At 41.7% G+C, this 26,020-nt stretch overlaps 1 protein-coding gene across 1 annotated transcript in view; it reads left to right on the top strand.

Annotated features, from left to right (window-relative positions):
• Positions 1–679: 679 nt before the first annotated feature.
• Positions 680–26,020, top strand: part of prss59 (serine protease 59, putative) — a 70,752-nt gene continuing 45,411 nt past the window's right edge. Inside the window, exons 1-4 of the mRNA XM_078564428.1 lie at positions 680–865; positions 5,308–5,489; positions 17,814–18,046; positions 23,112–23,247. Of these exons, the coding sequence (XP_078420554.1) occupies positions 680–865; positions 5,308–5,489; positions 17,814–18,046; positions 23,112–23,247 (737 nt within the window). The remainder of the gene's footprint in view (positions 866–5,307; positions 5,490–17,813; positions 18,047–23,111; positions 23,248–26,020) is intronic.

Raw genomic sequence — 26,020 nt, 5'->3', positions numbered from 1 at the left:
TTTCAATAGGCTGGCAGCAGACTTATAAACTCTGGGTCTGCAAATATGACTCTAATTTAGAATACCATGTGACCATGAACAGAATATACCACACTAAACAATAGAACATAATATTTTTAAAATCCACTTGATTGCCTGTGAGGTAGCAGCAAAAGTGTTTACATTTGGTAATAACTAGACCACTACTGAGGAGTTAGGAGTTAAAGAAGTAGTTGAAGACTGATCTTAAGATGTGCTCCATGAAAATCCATGGAGACTGTCACTTTCACTGTTGGAGCAAATGGGAAGAGGGTTAGATTCCAAGTTTGAAGTCTAAATCTTATTTTTGGGAGGAGTAAAGGAGAATTGTATGGGGTATATCTAATGTGTCAGTGTTTTACAAACGCATTGCTTATTCATAGAACTTAATTCTAACAGCTTTGTGATGTCACTCAGTCAGTTGTGATGCCGAAGCAGTACAATTGTGATTATTACTTTGACTGCCAATTCTGCTCGGAGTGTTACGTTATTAATCACGAGTAGTAAGTTGAAATGAATGTACACGATGCGCCTGCCAGATGTCACTGTTCTAGCGTCCGCTGATCCAAATAGTTTTTGCTTTTCATCAGGCTTCATCATCATGATAAACGTCTCCATATAATGATTATGACCCTGACTTTGTAGTGCAGCTATAGCGGTAATGAGGATGACTCGTTTTGTGCTGTCAATTGTTCTTTTGGTTTCCTGTGAATGGTGTGCTTCAGGTTTTCACAAATCGAGGTACCTCCGAATTTTACGGCAGAGACCGCATTTTAAAGGTTCTGAGCAATGGTTCATCCAGAAACTGGATCATTTCAACGCCGCTGATGGGAGGGTTTGGAAACAGGTAACCTTTCATGCATGAACGAAAGTGTTTACTCATTCCAGAAGTACAGAGGATTTGAGTGAATAATAAATTGTCCAGCGTAATCCAGTGGTTGTTCTCTGTTAAAAGATATACACATATCTACATATAAAATAGACTGTAAGTAAGGGGATACAGGATTTTCTGCGCTATATTTTCAAAGAAGTATCGCTGATTTTTAACAAAATGCTTGCTACTATAATGTGGCAAGTCTTCAGTTCCCAGAATATTCTATATAATGTATAGTCATGTGATTCAATCACCTATAACTCGGCTTTAACTTAATACAGCATTATTGAAATAATAATGAAAATATACAAAAACTTGCTTTACAGAGCCAGTGCTATTGTTTTAACTGAGATTTTTCATAATTTCCACTATAAGATCTATCAGAGGCTAGGAATCCTGCAGCAAGTAACTCACCTCCTGACTCCCCAAAGCCTGTGCACCATCTACAAGGCACAAGTCAGGAGTGTGATGGAATACTCCCCACTTGCCTGGATGCAGCTCCAACAACACTCAAGAAGCTTGATACCATCCAAGACAAAGCAGCCAGCTTGATTGGCATCCCTTCCACAAATATTCACTCTCTCCACCACTGACGCACAGTGGCAGCAGTGTGTACCATCTACAAGATGCACTGCAGGAACTCACCAAACCTTCTTAGACAGCATCTTCCAAACCCACAACCGCTACATCTAGAAGGACAAGGGCAGCAGACACATGGGGACATCACCACCTGGAAGTTCCTCTAAAACCACTCACCACCCTGACTTGGAAATATATCACCGTTCCTTCACTGTCGCTGGGTCAAAATCCTGGAACTCTGTCCCTAACAGCATTGTGGGTGTACCTACACCACCTGGACTGCAGTGGTTCAAAAAGGCAGCTCACCACCACCTCCTCAAGAGCAATTAGGGATGGGCAATACATGCCGGTGTAGCCAGTGATGCCCACATCCCATGAATGAATGAAACAAAATATAAGGAAATAAGTTATTAAATTCTGCAATATAAGAATATTGGGCATGGGGTAATGTTGGTTATGCATGGTGCAAGATCAGGATTGAGTAACAGAAATCTAAGCCCTAATGAATAGTGTAGAGTTTTTTTTATTGCCTTTGTGAATCCTGGAATACTTATGCATAAGTTTCCATCTAGGGTTTAAAGGGTAGAAAACATTGATAATTTGATAGTAAATTGCAAATGAGTCAAACTGTATTTTCTTGTTCCATTGTCTCCTGTGACCTTATCTCAAAATTGTATTATACAGGAACACCCCATTTTAAGTAGTTGATAAGTTTCTGGAAACCATTACTTAAATTGATATGACTTATATATTATGACATTGCCGATGGCAAAGGCTGAGTTGTTCAAATCCCAGAGGGAAACTTGAAACAACTGTCATAATCCATTTTTGCAATTTGTAATTTTGAGATACAGACCTTGAATTCAGTAGGAATAAGACTACTGAGCCTCTTGGTTTTTATATAAAACTAAATTAAACATTTAATAATTTAGAAACAAACTAAACACATACACATGGCTACAAATTGCTACGATAATAACTTTTTAACAAATCCCCAAATTAATCAGCCCCAGGTAAATCTCCACTAAGGCAACAGTGACCCATATACTTTAAATAGACACCAGACAAAGCAAATTTGACCTTATGAATTCCAAATGAGGTTCCTTCGTAGCTTGGTTGGATGCGTACAGGCTGGTTAGGTCTTAAATGCCTCTACCTTACACACACAAACTCCTTTGTTTATATACCTAGCTTTCCCTTTGAATGCAAATTTTCCAAAGAATCACTAGGTCTTTTGAACTTCAGCTCTTCCAACAATAAAATCCCTTTCATAGCACCAATTTTATTAGTAAGCTGAAAAAAATAAACACATTGTTTGGCTTCTTCTAGTTAGGTGCAAGATTTTACCTGCAGTCTTGAATGGTTTATAAAACAAATGTAAATGAACACTTTTTACTATTCTCCTGACTGTTCACCCAATTAACATCTCAAAACTACTATACATCAAAGCACCCAGACTAGCTGGTTTTAATCCAGTTAAGACATGCAAAGACACACACCTAGACACAGACCTCCCACTCGCATTCTATTTTAAAAAAATAATTTCCAATAACATTATACACATTAATATCTCTTTGTGACATATATCAAAGCAAATTTTCCCATTTAAACGTATATAATACCGGGAGATGCATTTTTAACCCAAGATTTTCGGCCTCAATATGTCACATAAACATGAAACACACCTCATTTATAAGCCAAATATAAACAAAACACAATGCGCAATACACAAAAACAAGTAGCAGTCACCATCAATGAGGTTGGAAGGAGTTACTCGGAGATGGAAGGTGGAGGATTTTCTTCTGTCTCATGTTTTGGTTGCTGTGCCTGTTTAAAGAATGCTCAACTAAGCTGTTGTGCTTTTGCTTTACTTGGTACAACTCCCTGTAGCAGCTGATGATCTTTTTAACTCTCTCTGCTGACCTTTAAACTTCTTTCCAAATAGGAATTATTATCTTCAAAAAATTTCAATCAATGAGTTTGAAAGCCTCTAACATGCGTTGCATTGTTGGTTGCTTGCTTTGGAATACTTCCTCCTCTTCATCTTCCCCTGATACCATTCGCTTCTGCTGAAGCTGCATCAGCTCCTTGTTGGCCATAGGACTCCAGCACCTTCTCTTCATTATCTTGGTCTACTTCAGAAAATCCTACCTTGTTGACCATGTCTCGGCAAATAGATTCAATAGGCTCGTTGAAGCTGCAGAAGTCATGAACACCTTCAAGAAACACCACTTATACCAAACACCACTTATGGTTGACTGTTTTACCTCCTTCCAAGCATTTGCAATGTTGTTAATTGCCTGAACAATGTTGTAGGCATGCTAGAACTTGGGTATTGTCATCTTGATGAGTTGTGCGAAGTCGCACCCAGGTAGTAAGTAAGCCTTGAACATGGCAGTTTTACCAAGGAGTGGTGTGTTTAGGAGGTATTCTACATGGACTTCTTTGGAGAGTTCATTCAGATTCGAACAATGTCCTGGCCAAAAGTTACAACTTTGGCCACTTATCTTTATTCTTCTTGATGGTGCACATAGTCATTAGTGGAAGGCCAGGTGAATTTGCTATAGTTACTGCCTTCTCATCAGTGTCATCATGAATTTCTGTTCCAAAGTAATGGTTTCCTCTACCTTTTGGTAGTAGTGGAATCCATTTTTTTATTCATTCGTGGGATGTGGGTATCGCTGGCTAGGCCAACATTTATTGCCCATCCCTAATTGCCCTTGTTCATTTAAGAGTCAACCACATTTCTGTGGGTCTGGAGTCACATGTAGGCCAGACAGGTAAGGACATCAGATTTCCATCCCTAAAGGATATCAGTGAACCAGATGAGTTTTTACAACAATGGTTGCCATCAGACTTTTAATTCCTGATTTTTATTGAATTCAAATTTCACCATCTGCCATGGTGGGAGAGCATTACCCTGGGTTTCTGGAATACTAGTCAGTGACAACATCGCTATGCCACCACCCCCTTGTTACTTCATGTTTGCTGGCCATCTTGCAAACTTTACTCACATATTACAGGGTAAAATTATGATGCAACATAAAGCAACACCAGGTAATGTACCAGTTTAACATAACTTGGATCATTTGCACATATGCAGAATCTTGCTAGTAGCTCACCTTCTCGAGCTCTCCATGGACATGTGCAGAATGTTGCAGGTGTTGAACAGTGGATCAAAGGCCCAATTGAGCACTCTGTGCCAAGTCCAGGATATTTTTAACTCAGTCCATAATAAAGATAGGTATTGATTACTTTGGCCAGCTACTTTATAATGGGGTAAGCAGTACACACAACAAATAAATCGTTAGTAACTTGTTAACTACTTAATAACAAAACTATGCTACTTGAGATTTCTTAAAATGGGGTATTGGTGTACTAACATTACAAAGGTTCACAACGACAGTACAATTAGCCAAAAATCCAGTTTTTTCCATCTCCAAAGGGTAGCATACAGGAGCACCTTTTAAACCATTGTGGCAGCAGTATCAGGTAATTGCCTATATGTAATTATGTGAACATTTGTATGACTGATGTACTTAATATCCTTGAGGGTGCAGTGTCTTGGCCAAGCCATTTGGTTATGACTGTTCCTTTTTTGTTGGAATAATCTACCATAAAATAACAGGAGTCTACTTCCAAGAGACCGACTGTCGTAGTTATTACTTATTGCTGTTATTGGCGATGATGCAAAATTTTGGTCTAGTTTCTTGGTCTTTCGTTCAGTAATTAATTTAGAATTTAATATTTTTGAAGTAATAATGAGTGTACATTTAGAGTAAATTTCAAATAAATGACAAACCAGTACTAGTCCATCTTTGCTTTTATTTTCCCAGAGATTTTATATCAACGATACATTTTATCAGACTGGGGGTCCTGTCTTTCTGATGATTGGTGGAGAGGGAACTGCAAACCCTGCATGGATGGACTATGGCGCCTGGTTAACATTTGCCGAAAAGTTAGGTGCCCTCTGTATACTTATAGAGCATCGATTTTATGGAAAAAGTCACCCAACAATGTAGGTTTAAGACGTTGTGCTTGTTTTATTTGTTAACTCTTTTTATGATATTTGGGTAAGATTCCCCTTTTACTTTGTACTTTTAGCTTTTCCATTTGCCTGGTTGGACAGCTGAGCTGATGGGGTTATGCAGACTGCTTCCAGATGATCGCAAGTATCCCTGGAAGTTAGCTAGCTCCTGGGGTCCACCAGACACCACATGGTCATTGTTGTCTCTTCTGACATTCACTCCCTCCATTTTTCCTCAGCTGTTGAATGCCACAGTCCTTGCTCTGCATCGTCCTGTGTTATTTAGTTGAGGTCAAGCATTAAGTGGAAAAACAAATATAATTAATGCCCATTCTGTAATACTTTTAGTGTATTATTATTCAACAACCACTACACTGCTATATTTCATATTCTTCACCTGACACCTTCTTATTCTTTTACTTTTAAAGTAGTAATGCATTCTTCCTACCTGTGTTAATCATGTATGCTATGCTCCTGAGTTAATCAAGAAAGGCAATTCTTTCACTTTTTCCATTAGATTTTGGAGAGAAACGTGACAGAATGGAAGTGGTGCAGTAACTGTTGCATGAGTGACTTGCATAAATGAACCTCAAACCATTTTAGTCCACTTGAATCAATGCCTTTCTGAACATGTATTCCCAGTCTTACAACTGCTATTATATCTTAATGGCAAGAATTGCAGCTTGGATTATTTTGATTGAACGTCAAGATCGTAAGGTAATCATGAAAGTGGAAGGCCAACTGGTGCATCTTAATTTCTCCATCATTGCTTCATCCAAATGACCTGGATTTTGCTCTCCATGGCAAAGGATCAGCACTTGCTGCTCAGCTCGCTGATAGCTTCCCACATACCTCTTGCAGGCTTGCCAGCAAAGATTTTCTCTAAGCCGATGTGTCCATCTAGGGTCTGTGAATCGCGGAGATGGGGGTGGGGGGCAGTGGGATGGTGGGGGGCGGAGGGGTGCTGTGGTGGTCTGTGTAGAATATTCAGGATATTTGTGAAATAATGTGAATGTGCAAACCAGGAGGTGGGACTAGAGTGTGGCCTTCAGATGTGCAGTGCAGACTGGGCTGTTTGTGTCACCTAGGAGGGGAGGAGCATTGAGGAGAACAGATTCTGATGAAAGGTCACGACCTGAAACATTAACTCTGTTTCTCTTTCCACAGATACTGCCAGACCTGCTGAACATTTTCTGTTTTTCTGTCAGATAGCAGGAGGAACATGAGGTGGGAGCTAAGAAGGAGCATGAGGCAGGAACATAACTCAACATTCCCAGCATTGCTGCATGACACTGCTGGCCCCTGATGCTGAGAGCTGTCTGCTCTGTAGGGCCCAGGAGCTGCATGTGTCCTTGTTCACCAAATGGTTTAATGAGTAGGAGATGTCACGTGAATATGCATTCACTGACCTTGACCACCTGTATGAAGTCATTACACTTCTTGTGGCACTACTGACAGTGCTGGCATTGATTTCACTGGCCACCTGCTCCCACTTTCTTCTCAGGTTGATCCTTGAGGGCATCCTGACCCCCTGTGAAACTATGGTGTACTTCCTCCTACCTAACCCCACAATCAATACCTCCAACACTGCATCTACCACCCTGGAACCCTCTTTCTGCCTTGGTGATCACTTTTCCATCATTTATGTTCCACCAATATTATTCAGTGTAGCTTCCCTCTAAGAGGGACAGTCCACCTCTAAGAAGAGCAGGCTGGCTGCACCACGTGATGTCTGCACAATGCAGCTCAGTACCCTGCTGAGCACATAGGCAGCTGACAGCACAAAGGAAAAGATAGCAGTGCTGGACCTGCTCCTACACTACAACAATGCAGATGAGGTGGATGCACCAAATTTGCATGCTGCTCCTCTTGTTCGGACCAGGCTTTGTAGGTCAAGAACCATGTGCACTGCACCCAGAAAATGGAACATAAACATTTCTAGCCCTTAGCATCCAAACCAAAACCATAAAGCTGAAAACATAAATGATGCACAAGGAAGGCAAAACAAAGATTGGGAAATGTAGATGGGATTAAGAGAGAGAGAAAAAAAGAGACAGGCAGAATGCTTACAAAAACATTTTTTAAATTTTTCATTGAATCTCCAACACTAATTTTCTTCTGAGGGAAAGAGACTCCGCACTTTTAAAATTACTTTTTCAGGGCCAGAGAGGCTGTTCTACTATAATTATCACTTATCATCTGGTTAAAAACTCACTCCTGATTACACCAGCTCTAACCTTTACAGCCATTCTTAGTGCAGAACTGGTCAGCTAATACAGCAAGTGCATGCCTTTTCAGTCATTTCAGTCATATCAGCAAGAACTATGTGCACCCTATGGAGGAACTCAGCATCTTTGATAACAACCTCTGGATTTCTATGTTTAACTGCACATGAGTACTTCAGAAGTTGGCTGTTAGATTTCCTCCGTTATAACAGTGACCACTGGTAGCCTCAACATTATTCTCATTTCAAACTTCAGGCCATTGTTCCTTAAACATTTCTTACATTTTTACCTCCATTACTGTTTAACCTAGATGTCAATTTCCAAGTTTGGTCGCTCTTTGAAGAGTAATTGCCTGATACTGGTTCTAAATTGGCCACCCGCTAGTATGAGGTGGTGTTTCCTAGTCCAGCTCATGCAGTTCAGTTTAAAATGGTATTTTTGATTTATGTTTTTCATTCTCTTAACATTTTTACATGATCACCTTTCACATCCTTTTCAAGGTTGAAACCCCCAAATGTCTCCAACCTTCCCTAAAGATCAGCCTCATGACTCTTTTTGCTGTTTCCTGTGATTCAAAGTTCCCCTTGTTCCTCAACAACCATAACTAGACACAGCCCCCAGATGCAGTCCATATGGACCATTTTGCTATTGGAACACAATTTTTTCTGGCTTATATTCTCCTATTTTGGTTACATAGTTAAACATTCTATTGGCTTTAATAACAAAAACAGAACATACGAAAAACTCAGCAGGTCTGGCAGCATATCTGGAGAGAGAAACAAAGTTAATGTTTTGAGTCCATATGACTCTTCTTCAGAGCTAAAGAGAAGTCTTCTTTTTCTGTTTTTATTTCAGATTTCCAGAATCCACAGTATTTTGCTTTTATTCTATTGGCTTTGTTGACTGCTACTCTGCGCTACTGGGTGTGTTGATTATCCCAGTTGATGAAGATTCCCTGGCCTCTTTCAACTACCCTCGCTCACTCACTCATTTTTTCAGAACCGCTTCAACCAATTCAGGGTGACGGGGAGTCGGAGCCTATCCCGACAGGCCGTGGGCACTGGTCGGGGTACATCCAGGACCAGTCCATCACAGGGCACACACACACACACACACACACAGACACACACACTGGGGGAAAATTTACCGCTCCCAATCCACCTGACCAACATGTCTTTCGATGGTGGGATGAAACCTAAAACCCATGCACACATGGAGAGAAAGTGCAAACTCCACACAGACAGACACCTGAGGTTAGGATTGAACCCGGGTCCCTGGAGCTGTGAGGCATCTCTCAACTACCTCCTTATCTATTTCAGCATTATTCATTGTGTGTTTATGTTGCCCATTTTCCCTCCCATGTGTTTTACTTTAAATTTGTTTGTGTTAGATCTCATCTACCATTATTCTGCCCACATAGATATTTTGATAACTCAAGCAGGAATTTCTGAGCTGAATTGATTATTGTGTGGAGAAAATTGTGACCAGAAACACTTCATCAGTACAGACATAAGACAATTTTGTGCCCTAGTAACATGTGGAGTATCCATATTCATAAATAAGATTTATAATTTTATAATTTAAAATTGGACACAGCAAAAATAATTGTCAAGATGTTAATAGTTAAAACAGAGTACAGCTGAGCTAGCTGAGTGAAGACTTGGAGTTTGGTGAGAGGGGGAGTTTGGTGAAGGGGGGAAGAAGGTGTTTGTTTCCTTTTTCTATCTTTCTCACCCCATAGGAATTGGTTTTTGCTCTACTGCAGGGAAAGGAGCTAGCTGTTTGGTGAGTATCTGGTGAGTAGATAAGTTCTATTCTATCCCTAAGGTTTAAAATAGTGCATAAATTAGTGGAAAAGTTAATAAAATATACAAGAAAGCAACATAAATAAGTGATTAATATAATTAAGTAATTATTTAAAACACATTAACATGGTAGTACAGATGATTATTCAAGGCTGCAGCACATGGGAGCTCATATGTGATTTACAGTAAGTGTTTGCGGCTTGAGCAACTTCAGCTCAGAGTCATTGAGCTGGAGGCTGAGCTGCCAGCTCCACGACACATCAGGGAGGGGGAAAGTTACCTGGAGGCAGTCACACCACTTAGGATAGAGTCTTCTGATTTGGTCAGTGGTCAGGAACAGGATGGTGTGGCTACGAGTGAGGCAGAGGGCAGGAGTGTAGGAGTGTGAGGCTTTGCAATTGTCCAGCAGGTATGAGGTTCTCTCAGCTTGTTTGGATGAGAGCGGGGGCTGCAGGATGGATGAGCAAACTGACCATGGCACCGTGGTACAGGAAGCCATTGAAGTAGGGGGAGCAAAAAGGAATGTAGTGGTAGTAGGGGACAGTATAGTGAGGGGGATTGACTCTGTTCTCTGTAACAAAGAGTGAGAGTCCAGATGGATGTATTGCCAGCCCGGTGCCAAGGTTCGGGATATCTGCTCAGAACTGGCGAGGAATTTTCAGTGGGAGGAGGAGGATCCAGTGTCACGGTCCATGTAGGTACCAACGACATTTGCAGGATGAGGAAGGAGTCTCTGCATAGTCAATATGAGGAGCCAAATTAAGAAGCAGAACCTCAAAGGTAATAATTTCTGGATTTTTACCTGAGCCACATGCAAATTGGCATAGAACAAATAAGATTAGAGAAATGAATGCGTGGCTGAAGGACTGGTGTGGGAGGTGGGTTCTGGTTTGTGGGGCACTGGCACCAGTATTGAGGAAAATGGGATCTGTACCGTTGGGACGGTCTACACCTGAACTGCACTGGGGCTAGTGTCCTCACAAGCCGCATAACTAGGAAAGTATAGAGGGTTTTAAACTGAATTGTGGGGGCAAGAGATCAAATTTGGGAAGATGTGGTAAACCAAAGAGTAGAGACAAATAGGAAATGATAAACAGACTGTGACAGGAAGGGACAGAGAGTACAATTATAAGAGTAAATCAGCAGATAAAGCTAGATGCTACAAAAATAATAAAAGGACAAAACTAAAGGCTCTGTATCTAAATGCACGTAGCATTCAAAACAAAACAGATGAATTGATTGCACAAATAGGAATAAATAAGTTTGATCTGATAGCAATTACAGAGACATGGCTACAGGATGACATAGGCCAAAATTTTCTGTTCGGGGTGCAGGCATGGGTCCCGCACGCTGACACATAAAATCACGCACGGTGACGTTGGACTTGCGTCCCAATGTCACCACGCATCATGCTGATCTGTCGTTCGGCGGACACACACCAGAGTTGGCTGCGCGCCCACTGAACTGTTAAAGGCCTGTTAAGGCCATTAAAAAACTAATTAACCAATTGGACAGGGCTGCCCATTCAACCCTAAGGTTGGCGGGCAGGCGATGAGCCCAGGCGGCCTTCGCATTTTTCATGAAACCTCATCCACGGGCGGGATGATGTTTCATGAAGGGTTTATTAAATTAATAAAAATTTTTCAAACATTTCATAAACATGTCCCAGTTCATGTGGCGCAGTCACATGGGGACATGTGTAAATGATTTTCAACTTTCTTTATTTTAAACTTTAAAACTGAAGTTAATCTCCCTGAGGCCTCAGGAAGATTTCTGCACTCTTTCGCTTACATGCACGAAAGAGCGCAGGCCCCAATTCTCCCTCCTCCCCCTGCCCACACAGGTAGCGCTGAGCGCTATCGGGCACGCGTCACACTGGGTGGACCTTAATTGGCCCACCCACATAAAATGGCGGCATGCAGCTGATCATGAGTGCCGATTGGCTTCACGCCTGCTCCCAACCGGCCCACCCGACAGGGAGAAAATTCTCCCCATAGACTGGGACCTGAATATTGAAGGGTACATGACATTTAGGAAGGACAGGAAGTTAGGAAAAGGTGCAGGGGTAGCTCTATTAATTAATGATGGTATTAGCACATTAGAGAGGGATGACCTAAGTTCAGGAAACCAGGATGTAGAAGTAGTTTGGATTGAGATGAGAAATGACAAAGGTAAGAAGTCATTTGTGAGAGTGGGCAGACGCCCTAATTGTAACTAAGTGGCAGGACAGAGTAGAAAAGAAGAGATCATGGGAGCTTGTCAGAAAGGTACAGCAATAATCATGGGGGATTTTAATCTACAGAAATACTGGAAATATCAGGTAGGCAAAGATAGTGTAGATGAGGAATTCATAGAATGTTTTCAGGATAGTCCCTTAGAACAGCACATTCTGGAGTCAACCACAGAGCAGGCTATACTAGACAGTGAGATAGGATTAATTGACAACTTCATAGTGATGGCACCCCTAGGTAGCAGTGATCATAATATAATTGAATTTTACATTCATTTTGAGGGAGAAACAAGTGCGTCCAAGACTGATATTTTAAACTTAAATAAGGGCAATTATGAGGTCATGAATGCAGAGCTAGCTAAAGTGAAGTGGAAAATGGGGTTAAGGGATAAGTCAATAGAGGTTCAGTGGCAGACATTTAAAGGGATATTTCAGAATATACAGAATATATACATTCCAATGAGAAAGAAAAATTCCAAGGGGAGGGCCCACCATCCATGATTAACTAAAAAAGTTAAAGACAGTATCAGACTTAAAGAAAAAGCATATAATTACACAAGTTAACAGGAAACAGCGAGTAGGCATAAATGGGTCTTTTTCTAGTTGGCAGGAAGTGATGAGTGGTGTGCCACAGGGATCAATGCTGGGGCCTCAATTTTTTACGATTTATATAAATGACTTGGATGAAGGGACCAAAAGGATGGTTGCTAAATTTGCTGATGACACAAAGATAGGTAGGAAAGTAAGGGCAGAATTTTACCCTTGGTGGGCGGGCGGGCAGCTGAACTCTGCTGCCGAAACGGGGCCCGCCGCCATTTTGAGTGGGCGGGCCAATTAAGGCCAGCCCAGCGGCCTGCCCAACAGGAAGCGTTATGCGCTATGCACTTCCTGTGCAAGGGGGGAGGGAATCCCCTGCTTTCAAAGTGCGCTCTTTCGCGCATGCGTGTGAAAGAGCTCACTGCTCCCTGAGACCAAGTGCTGTCTCAGGGAGATTACTGACAGGTAAAAAAACTCCAAAAATAAAAAAAATATTAAAATTATTAACATGTCCCCCTCATGTGACAACGTCACACGAGATGGGACATGTTAATAAGAAACACATAAACTTTATGAAACTTTTTAAAAACGGACATGAAACCTCATCCTGCCAGTGGATGAAGTTTCATGAATAATCAGGAGCCCGCTGGGGCTCCTGGCCTGCCCGCCAGCCTTTCTTTAACAATCTAAATAAGCCTGTCAATGGCCTTAATTGACCATTGACAGGTCGGCGGGCGGACAGCTGATTTCGCTGTCCGCCCGCCTTCCTGAAAATTTAAATGGACCGGGATGATGTCATTGGCCCCGCCCCCACAGTGCTGACAGGCAGGGAGTTCCAGGACTTTGAGCCAGCAATGAAGAATGAACGAAAATATATATCCAAGTCTGGATGGTGTGTGACTTGCAGGGGAACTTGCAGGTTGTGGTGCTCACATGCACCTGCTGTCCTTGTTCTTCTGAGCGGTAGAGGTTTTGGGTTTAGAAGGTACTGTTGAAGGAGCTTAGGTGAATTGCTACGGTTGATCTTGTAGATGGTACACATTATAGTCATGGTGCACTGGTGTTGGTAGGAGTTAATGTTTAAGGTGGTGGCTGGAGTGCCAGTCAAACAGGCTGCTTTGTCTTGGATTGTGTTGAGTTTCTAGAGTGCAAGTGACAAGCATTCCATCACACTCCTGACTTGTGTATTGTGAGTGATGGAGAGGCTTTCGGCAGTCAGGAAGTGCAGAATTCCCAGCCTTTAACTTGTATTAGTAGCCAAAGCACTTAACTAGTTATTCCAATTGAGATTCTGCACTATGGTGACCCCCCCAGGATGTTGATGGTAGAGGACACAGTGATGGTGGTACTGCTATTCAACGTTAAGGAGAGATGGTTAGGGTCCATCTTAAGAACAGAAAATGTTGGAAATACTCAGTAGGTCAGACAGCATCTGCAGAAAGAAGAACAAAGTTACAGTTTCTGGTTGATGGTTTATCATCAGAACTGGAAAGATTTAGAGATATAACAGGTTTATAGTGGGTTTATAGCAGGTTAAGAGGCAGGGGGAAGAGAGGGGAATGAAGAACAAAATGGGAGATCTGTGATAGGTTAGAAGGCAGGAGATATTAAATAACAAAAGAGGATAGTGCAAGGCAAAAAAAAAAGTGGTAATTGGACAAGTAAAGAAACAAAAAATGGGTCTAGAGAAGGTGTTATAATGCTAAGTAATTTAACTAATAGCGATTATAACATAATTGAGTTCAACATAATGTTTGAAAGGAAGAATCGGGAAACAACTACCAAGATTCTAGATTTAGGGAAGGCTGATACCAATGCAATGAGACAGTGTCTTGATAAATGACAGAAGAGAGAAGGGTTCATGAAAGAATTTATTTAGATACAAAACCAGTTTTTACCTCCTAAGGGGTAAGAGTTCTACTAGCCTAAAAAGGCAGCAATGGATGATTAAAGGGGTAAGCGATAAAAATAAACTAAAGTAAAAAGAATACAAGAATGCAGAATTTAGCACTGTTCCTGAAAATAGAAAGATTCAAGGAACACCAAAGAGTGGAAAAAGAGATAGTGGGCAGAATTTGATGCTTGGTGTGCGGGTGTGTGTCCCGGCGTCATCACGCACTCGCGCGATATTTCATTTGATAATTGAAAGGCCTATTAAGGCATTTAACAAGCTAATTAAAATCAAATTTACGCTGCCTGTCCAGCCTTACAGTTGGCAGGCAAGCGAAAAGGCCAAGCGGCCTTTACATTTTTTAGGAAACCTCATCCACAAGCAGGATGATGTTTCCTAAAGCAAATAAACGTTAAATAAAAACCTTATTTTGGAATTAAAAACACGTCCCATCTCATGAGGGGGCATGATTTTTAAAATTTTTACTGTCTTTATTAATTTTTTAAAAAAGCACTCCGTGCCTCAGAGAGATTGAAGTGCTCTTTCGCACGAATGCGTGAACTGACACCAGGCCCGCTCTCCCTCCCCCCGCCCACACAGGTAGTGCTGAGCGCTGCCGCTCGTGATCCACGCAGGGCAGGCCTTAATTGGCCCGCCTGCATGAAATCGCGGTGCGGAGCCGATCACGGGCGGCAGTCAGCTTCCCGACTGCCCCTGCTCGCTCCCATCTAGCCTGCCTGACGAGGGAAACATTCTGGCCAGTGAGAATTACAAAAAGGGACTGTGGAAATAAACTTGCAAGTAGTATCAAAATCAACATGAAAAGTTTTACAAGTATTTGTAAAACTTTTTTACAAGGAGGAAGCGGGTGCTCAGAGTAATGTAGGCCCTTTGATAACTTGTTAACGAAAATAAAGAAATGGCGAACAGGTTGAATAATTAATTTGGACCAGATTTCCATGCCTCTGTCTGTGTTGAAACAGAGGTGGGCAAGTTTTTAAAATAGTGGGTGGGACCCAATTCCCATATTCACACCCTCATTCCTGTCGCTGGCAATTTTTAGCGGCATGGCGAGGAAACAGATAACGAGCCCACACAAAGCTCTCCCGACCTTGCCAGCTTCATTGTGGGGGTGGGCATTTCAGACCCCCCACAATTTTGATGGAATCAGACCAGCTTCTGAAGGAGACATGGTCACGGCATCTCAGAGATGTCGTGGATCATGGGTGATCCCTTATCTGGAGTCAGGAACCTTTTGACAGGTAAGCTCAAAAGGTATTGACAATTTCACATATCATAATATAATGCTGATTGATATGTTAAATATGCTTTTAATACAGTGATTATTTTTTTTCGTATGACTAGGGAAGCAGTTATAGTTTGATGTCAAGGTTAGCAATGCATTCAATGGCTTCAGGTGACACAGTATGAATGGTTGTGGTGTCACCAGGAATGGATCTCTCAAGTTCAGTATATAGGCGATAGTTTGATGTGGATTGTTCACAACCACAATTTGCACTGTTCCTCATATTCCACTTGTGGAGCAAGTGGCCAAATCTTCCCTAGCCCATCTTCAAATGGTTGAGGGTTGTCCAGATTTTCCATGAAGGATTGAAACCCCTGGGAGTTCACTACTCGAGTCAGTCACCAGCTTGCAATTGGTGATCTTTGCAGTCAACCAGGAGGCGAGCCATCAAGAGGTGGAGCTGTCATCAGTTTGCAGGGTGTGGAGTGTGTTCCAGTCGCGGCTACAGGAATTCTGACAGGTGCATAGATTTTTTTTGAGGTCCTGTTTGAGTTGGAGAGCTTTGTTAGCTGTCAGCCATTTGGTGTTCTTTGAGGAGGATATCTTCCCTGTGGATATCAGGAGGTTTAATGTGTGCTGGCAGTGATTAATTATAAGGCTTTGTTCTTAAAAGGTAAGTGACCATTAAATTGACCATCATTGTGGATGTGGTGAAGTGTTCAAATGCATTAGATAAAGTACTCTTCTTCATTGATATTTGCCATTGTCAGTGTTCCCCGGTGATTTAATCTTTTCTTTGATTGATAGCTCAAACGCGTGTTCCCCTGCTTTTAACCTGGAACCGATGGCTGAGGCCTTTCAAAGACTTCAAAGGCCTTAATGTATTTGGCTGTAGGGACTTTCTTTATGTAGCTGTGCAATAGAATCTCATTATGAATGCTTGGCTGAGCTCTAAGCCTACGATTGGATTCAGCTCAGCAGATGTTCTTGACACAGCTGTCGAGGGGGACTGTGAATTTGTTTATCTTTACATTTTTATAGCCACTTAAAAGAACTATGTTTTTGAAGTGAATGTTTATTTACCTTGACAATTTCATGAGCATCTCAAAGATTCCGAATGTTATTATAGGGCTCAAAGAGTCCTGTCTATAGTGGATAATGGGTGAGTGGGCATGGGAGATGAGTGGGTGAGTGGGCATGTGGGTGAGGGGGCCGGGGAGAATGAGAGGGGGTCTCATATTGATCAACCAAACTGGGCTGCTCTCCCAGGGAACTGAGGCAGACCTTTTAAAGTGTCCACCTCGGCATCTGACTGCATCCATTCCTGTCTTGGGCCTCTTTCAGAAGCAGTGACCCCAACTCCTGCCTGCACCTCACCACCCCACATTGAAAATAATGTGGGCAGGCACTGCCAGGCAGAAAGTGGGATTACAGTGTTGGGAAATGGCCCAACTCATGATTCTTGCCTCAAGGCTGAAAATCTGGACTTTGAGTCAGTATTTAACTGTAGAGGAAGAGGTCAGCAAGTCAGAAATTCCAAGGAAAATAATATTGTATCAGGTACAAGGACTCACCAAAATTAACAAATAACAGTAACAAAGAAAATATTGGCAGTGAGAAGTGACAAATCCCCAGGACCAGATGGTTTCAGTCCCAGGAATTTAAAGGAAGGAGGTGAGAACATTACATAGGCCCTAACTGTAAGTTTCCAAAGTTCTTTCAATTTGGCAACCATTCCTTTAGATTGGAAAATTGTGCATATCATTCTGCTATTTAAGAAAGTTGAGAGGAAAACTGTGGAGCTATAGACCAGTTAGCCTAACATCTGTTGTCTGAAATTACTAGAGTCTATAATTAAAGATAGAGTGACTGAATATCACAAAAATTTTCAGCTGATCAGAGAGAGCCAACAATGACTTGTAAAAGATAGGTCACACTTGATGAATCTGTTTGTGTTCTTTGAAGAGGTGACTAAAGACTTGGACAGTGGAATGACTATGGGTGTTATTTATATTGTCTCCCAGAAGGCATTTGGTAAAGTAATTTTGGTAAAATAAGAATCTTAGTGAACATTGAAGCAAGTTATTGACTTCATGAAGAAATTGAACAGTAGGAGACAGAGTGTAGGGACAACGGGCAGGCACGCTAATTGGTAGGATGTTATTAGAGCTGTCCTACAAGGATTTGTGCTGGCACCTTAACAATTCACCATGTTTATTGCTGACTTAAATGATAGGATAGAAAGTTGCATGTCTAAATTTGCCAATGACACAGATAGACAGCATTGTAAACAATGTCAACGAAAACATAAAATTGCCCTACTTTAGATCCTATAATCCTACATTAACCCTCGTGCTGTGTTTGTTGAAATTTTCTTCAAGGGATTTGAGCATTTCAAATCTTCAATACCTCCGTTCTGATCAGGCGCTCGCAGACCTTGCCCACTTTCGAGCTAAGGTGGACGTGAAAATGAACCTTACCCTTAACAAATGGATTGCTTTTGGAGGTTCTTATCCAGGATCCCTTGCAGCGTGGTTTAGATTGAAGTACCCACATCTGGTCTATGCTGCCGTTGCATCTAGTGCACCAGTGCAAGCTGTCGTCAACTTTCCGGGTGAGTGCTGTCATGCCATTATCCAAGCTATAAGTGTTGCATCTATTTCTTCACTATTCCCCTGAGGAAGCTGACTCCAAACAAAGGTAAAAATTAAGAACAGGAACCCTGAATGTTTTTTTTTTCCTTATTCAGCACAGAGTAGTTTTCAAACCTGGGACCTTTTAACCTGTGTAATTGAGTACCACACATGTGTTGCATTTACCCATTATGCCACTAATTGAGCTGCTGTTTCAATGTCTCCCCTCTCAGGAAGACATAAAGGATTCCAGGGCGCTATTTGAAAAAGAGCAGGGAGTTTTCCTGATGTCCCGGCCAACATTTATCCCTAAACACACAGGCAGGTTTAATAGATCTGATGGGCATTTCCTGCCGATCAATTTTGTATGTTTGTAAACCAACATCTGAAACTGATCTGGCCACTAACGTCATTACTGATTGTGAGAGTTTGCTGTGGGCATATTGGCTGTTGTACTTCTATCATTACAATAGTAACTGCATGTCAAAAGTGCTTAATTGACTAGAAGTCATGTAAAGTGTGAGACAAATGCAAGGTTTTTCTTTTTTTTAAAACTGAAAACTTGCTGCTCATTGCTGCTATCTTAAATGGATCTGAAATAGCACAGTGTAACTCGTTATATAATATTGTGCAAATGATTAGCTACAGTATCAATTTACAAGATATATTAGTTATTTCAGAAGTGTCTTTATGTCTCTGTGTAACACATGTTTATTATGCATGCAGCTTCCTCCTTTATCCTCAGTAGCAGTATATAGTGTGTGGTGAGGTTATGGTCTTTCTGACTGAGTGGTGAGAAGGTGGAGTTGTGACTCCTCCCAGGTCAAGTAGGGGAGGAGGAAGTTAGGTATATAAAACAAACTTCAGAAAGTTATTTTGTGCGAGGACATAGAGAAAGAGAGATATAAAAAAAACAAGTAGAGCTCCAGTTGCTGATCTTACTCATTATTTTCAAATACACTGTGTTAAAATGAGTCCTTTGTTATCTGATGCATTTGTGTTCAAATATACAACTATGCATGTTTAGATCTTTGTCCAGCACAGGAAATTGGGCTTCAGTCAGGTAGTGTAAATGGGATACGACTTAGCTGGAACCCATACTGTAGCTGCTGATCTCAGTTTGGTAGCAGCAATATGACTGGAGTTTCAGTATTTGCATCACTGCATTGACAAGTGCTGTTTTGTTAACTTGAAAATATTCAAAATATATTCAAAAATATTGACATTTGTTTTTTATTATTATTTGAATTTAAGTGAGCCTGCTGGTATAAAGGTATTCCCATTTATATCTCACTAGAAATTGTATTGGGTAGACATAAGGTTAATGCATTACCTCCAGACACCAAGGCCTGATTTTTTAGCTGCACAAAAATGCTAACAGAGGCTCAAATCGGGAAATCCCACCCCTGAACCTGGACTCTGCCAATTTTTGTTGGGGGTGGCATGGTGGTGGAATGCGAGTAGGTTCTAAGATGTACACCTGTGGTTCATGAAGGCAGATGCCCATATAAATCAGCAGCTGCCTTCACTCGTGTGATTTCTGAAACCTGAAGTGTACAGATTAGACCTGGTAGGAGCAGGTCTGAACCCTGCGGATATGTTTGGATAAACTTTTGGAGAGGTAAGGTACCCCTTTGGATATGATTCGAGGGCATCTTTGGAGGGGATAAGGCACCTTTTGGGACAGGCCAAGTGCCCTTTGGGACATGTTAGGCGCCTTTTGGGATTGTTAAAAGTAGATATGGTTGTAAAAAGTGGATAATTCATTAGAACTGCTCAAGCTGTCAAAGAACTGTCAAGGAACTGTTAAAGAACTGTTAAAACTCATTGGAACTGCCAAAATTCATTGTAACCACAAAAGCTCATTAGAACTGTGAATGCTATCAAAGGGTTTATATCTGCTAAGCTATAAATTTTAAAAAGTGTGGAGTTTAAAAAAAATCTATCATAATAGGATTTGTGCTGCCTGACTGATTTTTACAACCTAACATTATCACAGTGGGGTGCATATTAAGTGAGCAGTTTGATTGACTACTCCAAGTGGTTATAAACAGAATTGTTTGTTTTCATAAGAGATTGGGTGAAGGAATTTCATTGTCTTGAATGGTTTATAATCAATGAGAGTGATTTTTAAAATAGTGATGTCATCAATAGACACACAACTTCATTTTATGCCAGCATGGTTTCTGAAGGTTGCCCATGGTAGATACTAGGTGAGTTAGCATTGAGAGGGTAAGGGAAAAGGATGGGGAGGATGGGTTGGCATGAGTTGGCACTATATTGGCATAGGGGCTAGATAGGATGTTGTGAATTAATGGGGGGCATGGGTTGGCACGGGCGTATGAGGGGCCATAAGGGGTAGGTAGAGGGGCAAAGGGTGGCAAAGGGTGTATGAGGGGTCATAGGGGATAGATAGAGTGGCATGAGGTGGCATAGGATGTAAGAGGGGCTATGGGGGTGGGTGAAGGACATGAGGTAGCATAGGTTGGTACGAATGGGCATGGGGAGTATGTGGGGGTGAGGGGTGAGGGCTGGAGTGATGTTTTTTGTTTTGTCCAATTTTTTAATATATTCAACGAAGTGCCAGAGCACAGAGAAAGGGCTTCCGCCCAATCTGCCTCTGCACCCGGCAGCCTCAGCACTGGTTCCGGGAGTAGTTGGCCCAATTTCTAATCCAGCGAATACCCCCCATCCTCCTGGAATGAGAATTCCAACTTTTGGGCCTCTGTCTCCTGGGTCAGACTGGCAGAGCTGGGAAATGTCCTGTTTCTGCACCCCCAACCCAGCAACGAAAATCTGGACCCAACTTTGAATATAGCATAGATTGATGAGATGAAAATTAACTTGTTCAATGTACACGATAACATTCATCTTTCCAATGAGTTTGGAACAGTCGCATTCACAAAATAAAGCTGCATTGACTTGAGACAATTTGGACTTCTTGCCCTTTGAGGCTTGGAGAGGAAAAATTGTTGCAATGGTGGGGTGATTATTGAGGCAGTTATTAAAGCATATTATTAGGGCATGATAGAAATAACTCACTTTGGATGTAGCCCATGCTTTACCTGACTTGGGTTAAAAAAAATTATATCTCAATTTTATCTAACATCTTTCACAGCTTTAGGATGTTCCAAGGCATTTCACAGTCAATGAAGTACTTTTGAAGTGTAGTCACTGTTGTAATATAGGGAAATGGGGCAGCCAATTTGTGCATAGCAAGGTCCAACAAACAACATTGAGATAAATATCCAGATTATCTGTTTTTAGTGGGGTTACCTGAAGGATAGATGTTGGCTAGAGCTACAGGGAAGCTCCCCTACTCTTTAAATAGTTTAATGGGAGTTTTACATCTACCTGAGAGAGTTGACAAGGCCTTGGCTTAATATCTCATCCAATGGTAGCTCCTTCAACAGTGCATCCCTCTCTCTGCATAGATGTGCCAGCCTATATTGTGTACTGCATCTCTGGAATGTGGATTGAATGCAGAATCTTTTGACTCAAAGGCAAATATGCTGTCACTGAGCCAGTACTGATACCTTGAACGCTGACACTTCTATTCCCCATAAATGGCATTCTGCACCTTTATGAGCAAAAAAGGCATATTTATACAAAGCCTACTATTGCTGGCTGGCTGTCATTCCCAATGTGAAATCAGCAGCCATCAATGATAGTTTGTCATTTTGCCTCTTGTCGTAAACAGCCCTGCTGCTCGTTGCTTTCAAGGGAGCACTATCAGTTATCTTACACTGAGCAAATCTCTGAGTAAAGTTCACATATTTGCTTTCGCTACATTCCTATCTGCATGACTTCTAATATCTAGCTGTGGGAGAACAAAATAAATAAATTTCTCCCTCTTAAAATTAAGGCGCTTTAGGTATTCTAAACCCATTTTCTGAAAGAGATAGGTTAACAGCACTGCAGTAGTCCATCACTGGGCACTTCCTTAGCTAATTTACAAAGAGATACCAATTACTAATAAGAAAATCAGAAATTAACCCTATTACAAGCATGAGGCTCTTCTGAAATGGGGTTCGGGTAAACAAAAGAACCTTCTCCAGCATTAAACACATCAAACCTGACTTTGAGAGGTTGATCCAAAAGAAATTGGAACACTTTCCATTTGCTGCCACAAGATTCATCTGGTTCGTTTTTTTTAACCATGGGCAGAAATTTTCTCTCGTCAGACGGGCATGCGCTTGACCCGACCGAGAGTAAAATAGTGCGCAATGACGTCAGGTAAGCATCCTGACGTCATCGCGCACTCGCGATATTTCACTTGACTAGCGCGTACAAGGGGCAGCAGCACGCCCGCCGACAATTAAGAGGCCTGTCAAGGAATTGAAAATAAAATAAAAATGTTGAAAGCTCATTTATAACATGTCCCTGCTCATGTGACATGAGGGGACATGTTCTTAACATTTTAAAATTTCTGTATTTATGTGTTTAAAAATCTTCAGCTCCCTGAGGCAGCTCTGTGCCTTCAGGGAGCTTTCAGTGCGCACACTCACACACATGCGCAAATGTCCGTGCTCACCCTCCAACCCCGACCCCTCAGCGCTCAGCATTGCAGCACACGATTCATGCTGGCTGGCCGTTCATTGGCCAGCCAGCGTGAAATCGCGGTCAGGGCCTGATCGTGAGCTGCGGTTGGTTTCCCAACTGCTCCCAGGCCCGCCCACCCAACAAGGTAAAAATCTTGCCCTTTTTTTTTGGTTATTTGGTGGGAATAGATTATTCCCATCTAATGTATAATTTACAGTGTGTCAGGATGAACTTCTGTGACTGATTTTAATAAATAGGTTCTAATATAAGGGAAGTTTTAGGACCTGCCTAGTTGTCATTATTCTGAATCTCTGTAGCTGACTGACTGTTTCATTTGTAGATCTAGACATTTTAACTTGGTCATGTACCTGACTAGCTGTCTAAACATACTTAGCTGTAAAAGCTAGAAAAAAGTCCAAGTTCAGTCACCATTTGAAATTTCTGTTAAATTGTCACCAGAGAAACCAGAAATAAATTCAGGACTTAATTTTCAATATTTTCCAGAGTATTTGGAAGTGGTTAATTATTCCTTGGAAAGTTTCAATACCCCATGTCCTCTGCTGGTGAAGGATGCCTCTGACACTCTGATAGAATTGCTGGCAAATACTAGAAAGCATAAGCAGATAACACAAGATTTCCAGTAAGTACGGTAGATTTCAAAAACATATGGCTATAACATGAAGTATTTTATGAAGTTACTTGAACTTATCCAAAAACAGGCTACACTATAAATAGCACAAGCTCTGAGGCAGGTAATGTTGGCGGATTCTGTACAGTAACATCAAGCTGCTGTCAAGCTAACCCTTTCAAAAGACAACATGGAGCTAAACTCTCAATCACAGTAATGAACAACTTCAAAACTTCATAAGGTCGGTCAGTCAGTCCACCCAGAATAGTCTTAAAATCCTCTCCATTCATTTGGTTCTTAAATGATTCCTTTGCCTTTACTAATCTATCTGAGAATGGATTCAAAGGGTTTGAATAAAAATGTCTTGGATGTTAATCCTGAATTTCCCTTTTACTAGTATGAACCTGTGATCGCTTGTCCTACTCACACAAGGTAATTGTCTTGATTTACTTTTTCCACGCTATTTACTATCTTGTGTTCCTGTCTAGAATGCCTTTCTTGGATGTTGACTTCCAAAGCCCAGGCTTCTCCAGCTTTTCCCTGCAACTTTGACCTCCATGGCTGGGATCAGTCTTGTGACTCTACTCTATCGCTAATGTTTGAATATCTCCCTCATGTGAACTCCTGAACTGTCATGTCACCTGTTTCCTCCACAGCTACTGCTTGATTTGCTGTTTTTTCTAGCATTTTTGTTTCTTGTTTGATATTTCCAGTATCTGCAACTTCTTGGTTTTTAAATTCTCTTGGCTTTGTGGTTTGCTGCTCTGCATTGGTTGAACATGTTGAACTTTGACTTTTCTATGACTCCTAGGTCTCTTGCAGCTTAACCCTCCTTTTATTTCAACACTAATTCTGGAGTTGGTGTGCTGCACATTGTCCTTTCTTAGTGCAGTACTTTACAGTAGACTTTGCTGTATGTGTGCATGTGTGCGTGTGCATGAGTGTGTGTGTGCATGCGCACGTGTGTGTGTGTATGCGTGTGCATATAGAAGTTAGCAGGATGACTTCTCCGAGAGAGGATATTCTCCATTCTCCTAAAACAGTCTCATGGGCTGCAAGGAGATGTGTCTCCAGGACAGAAAAGACCAGTTCAGATGCTGTCTTTGGTCAGCTGTTCCAGTATCAAGGTGGGGTTAATATCTTTCTACTTCTTGGATGCTGATTCTGATGTTCAAACATAAATACAGGGTTCAATGGTACTTTTATTAAATTAACAGTGCCTGATCGACCATCTTCTTCTTTTAAGCCGATTATACAGTTTAAAAGTGAACGGGGCAGCAAGAAAATCCTTGGCTACAAAACTTCAGTTTGAAGACTGCAGAGTTTCTGCTTTGGCCACCATTTGCGATCTGTGCGCAGTTTAAATCTGCCTGTTTTGGGAAGGGCTCTTTTTTGACTTTCACCAAACTTAAAATTTGCCATGAACCAGGGCAATTGGGGGAGCGTTCTAAAATATAACTTTTCCAAAAAAAATTTGCTTAAATAAATACCCAATATAATCAGATGTGGTTTGATTAAAACAGCTGAAAATGGGTTTACTCATCCAAAAAATTATTTTATAGAGTTGGATTATATGGGCACCGTGTTCCTCAACATCGACCCCCCCCTCCATCCCCACTACCCTCCCCTCCCCCCCCCCCACACCCCCCCACCCCCCCCCCACCGATCCCCCCATCCCCCCTAACTTAAAGGTCAGTCAGGAACCCGCCTACTAAAAATCAGTCTTCCCCACAGTCATTTTATGCTTGGCGGGATGTGAATTGGCTGAAAACTGGCAGAAAAGATCCCCAAAACTCAAGTTGCACCAGACATAATTCGCACTTAAAATTCTGTGATTTTTTCTTTGTACTGGTTGCACTGATTTCAGGCAAATTGTTCTAAAGGAAATTCTGTGAAACTTTTGTAATAGGATTCACTAGTGTAAAGCCAATGATCAGCTATAACAATTACTGTTCATTCCCATACTGGCTGAGGTCATCCATGAGGTCATTCATCTTCTCAACCTGGCCCCTCGCCTGAGGTGTGGTGACCCTCAGGTTAAACTCACCACCAGCCGTCTCTGAGAGTGCAGCCTACTGTCCTCTGGGACTATGGCGACTTTCATTTCACGGCAATTAGTGTGCTACAGTTGTTGTCACTGCCCCTAGGGCTAAGAATGGGGAGAAAAAAGCCAAATCAGGGCTCAGCAGCAACAACTTTCATCTATATAATGCCTTTAATGCGTAAAACCTCCCAAAGTGCTTCACAAGAGCATAATCAGACCAAAGTTGACACTGAACCAAAGAAGGGGAATTTGGGCGGGTGAGGTATGTTTGAAACAGCTTCTTAAAGGAAGAGAGACAGATTGAGAGGCAAAGGCGTTTGGGGAGGGAATTCCAGAGTTTAGGGGTTAGGTAGCTCAATGCAGGCCTGATAATGGTGGGGACAAAGGAAGTGGGAGATGCGCAAAAGTAACATAGAGTCCTCAGAGTTGTAGGGGTGGAGGAGGATACAGAGATAGGCAGGGGTGAGATCATGGGCGATTTGAACATGAGAATCGAACTCCTTCTCCTAATTGCTGTCCTGTAGCTTCTGGGAAATATATGCACATGGACATCAAGTAAGAACGTGATTGACCTCAATCATGCTGCTTTGAAAACTCAGATAACCTAGTGACTCTGAACAGAATTTCCTGAGATTTGCTGTATACCTGAGAGTTTCTGATTCACTGCTTGCTGCATGTGAGGCTAACCAGTGGTGCTGAACCTCAAAATTCTGCCCTGTATGTCTAGACTTACAAGTCCAC

This window comes from Cetorhinus maximus, chromosome 19 (genome assembly GCF_964194155.1).
Source record: "Cetorhinus maximus chromosome 19, sCetMax3.hap1.1, whole genome shotgun sequence".
Classification (NCBI taxonomy): domain Eukaryota; kingdom Metazoa; phylum Chordata; class Chondrichthyes; order Lamniformes; family Cetorhinidae; genus Cetorhinus; species Cetorhinus maximus.
The sequence above is the reverse complement of the archived record's forward strand: the minus strand, read 5'-3'. Positions and strand labels throughout refer to the sequence as shown.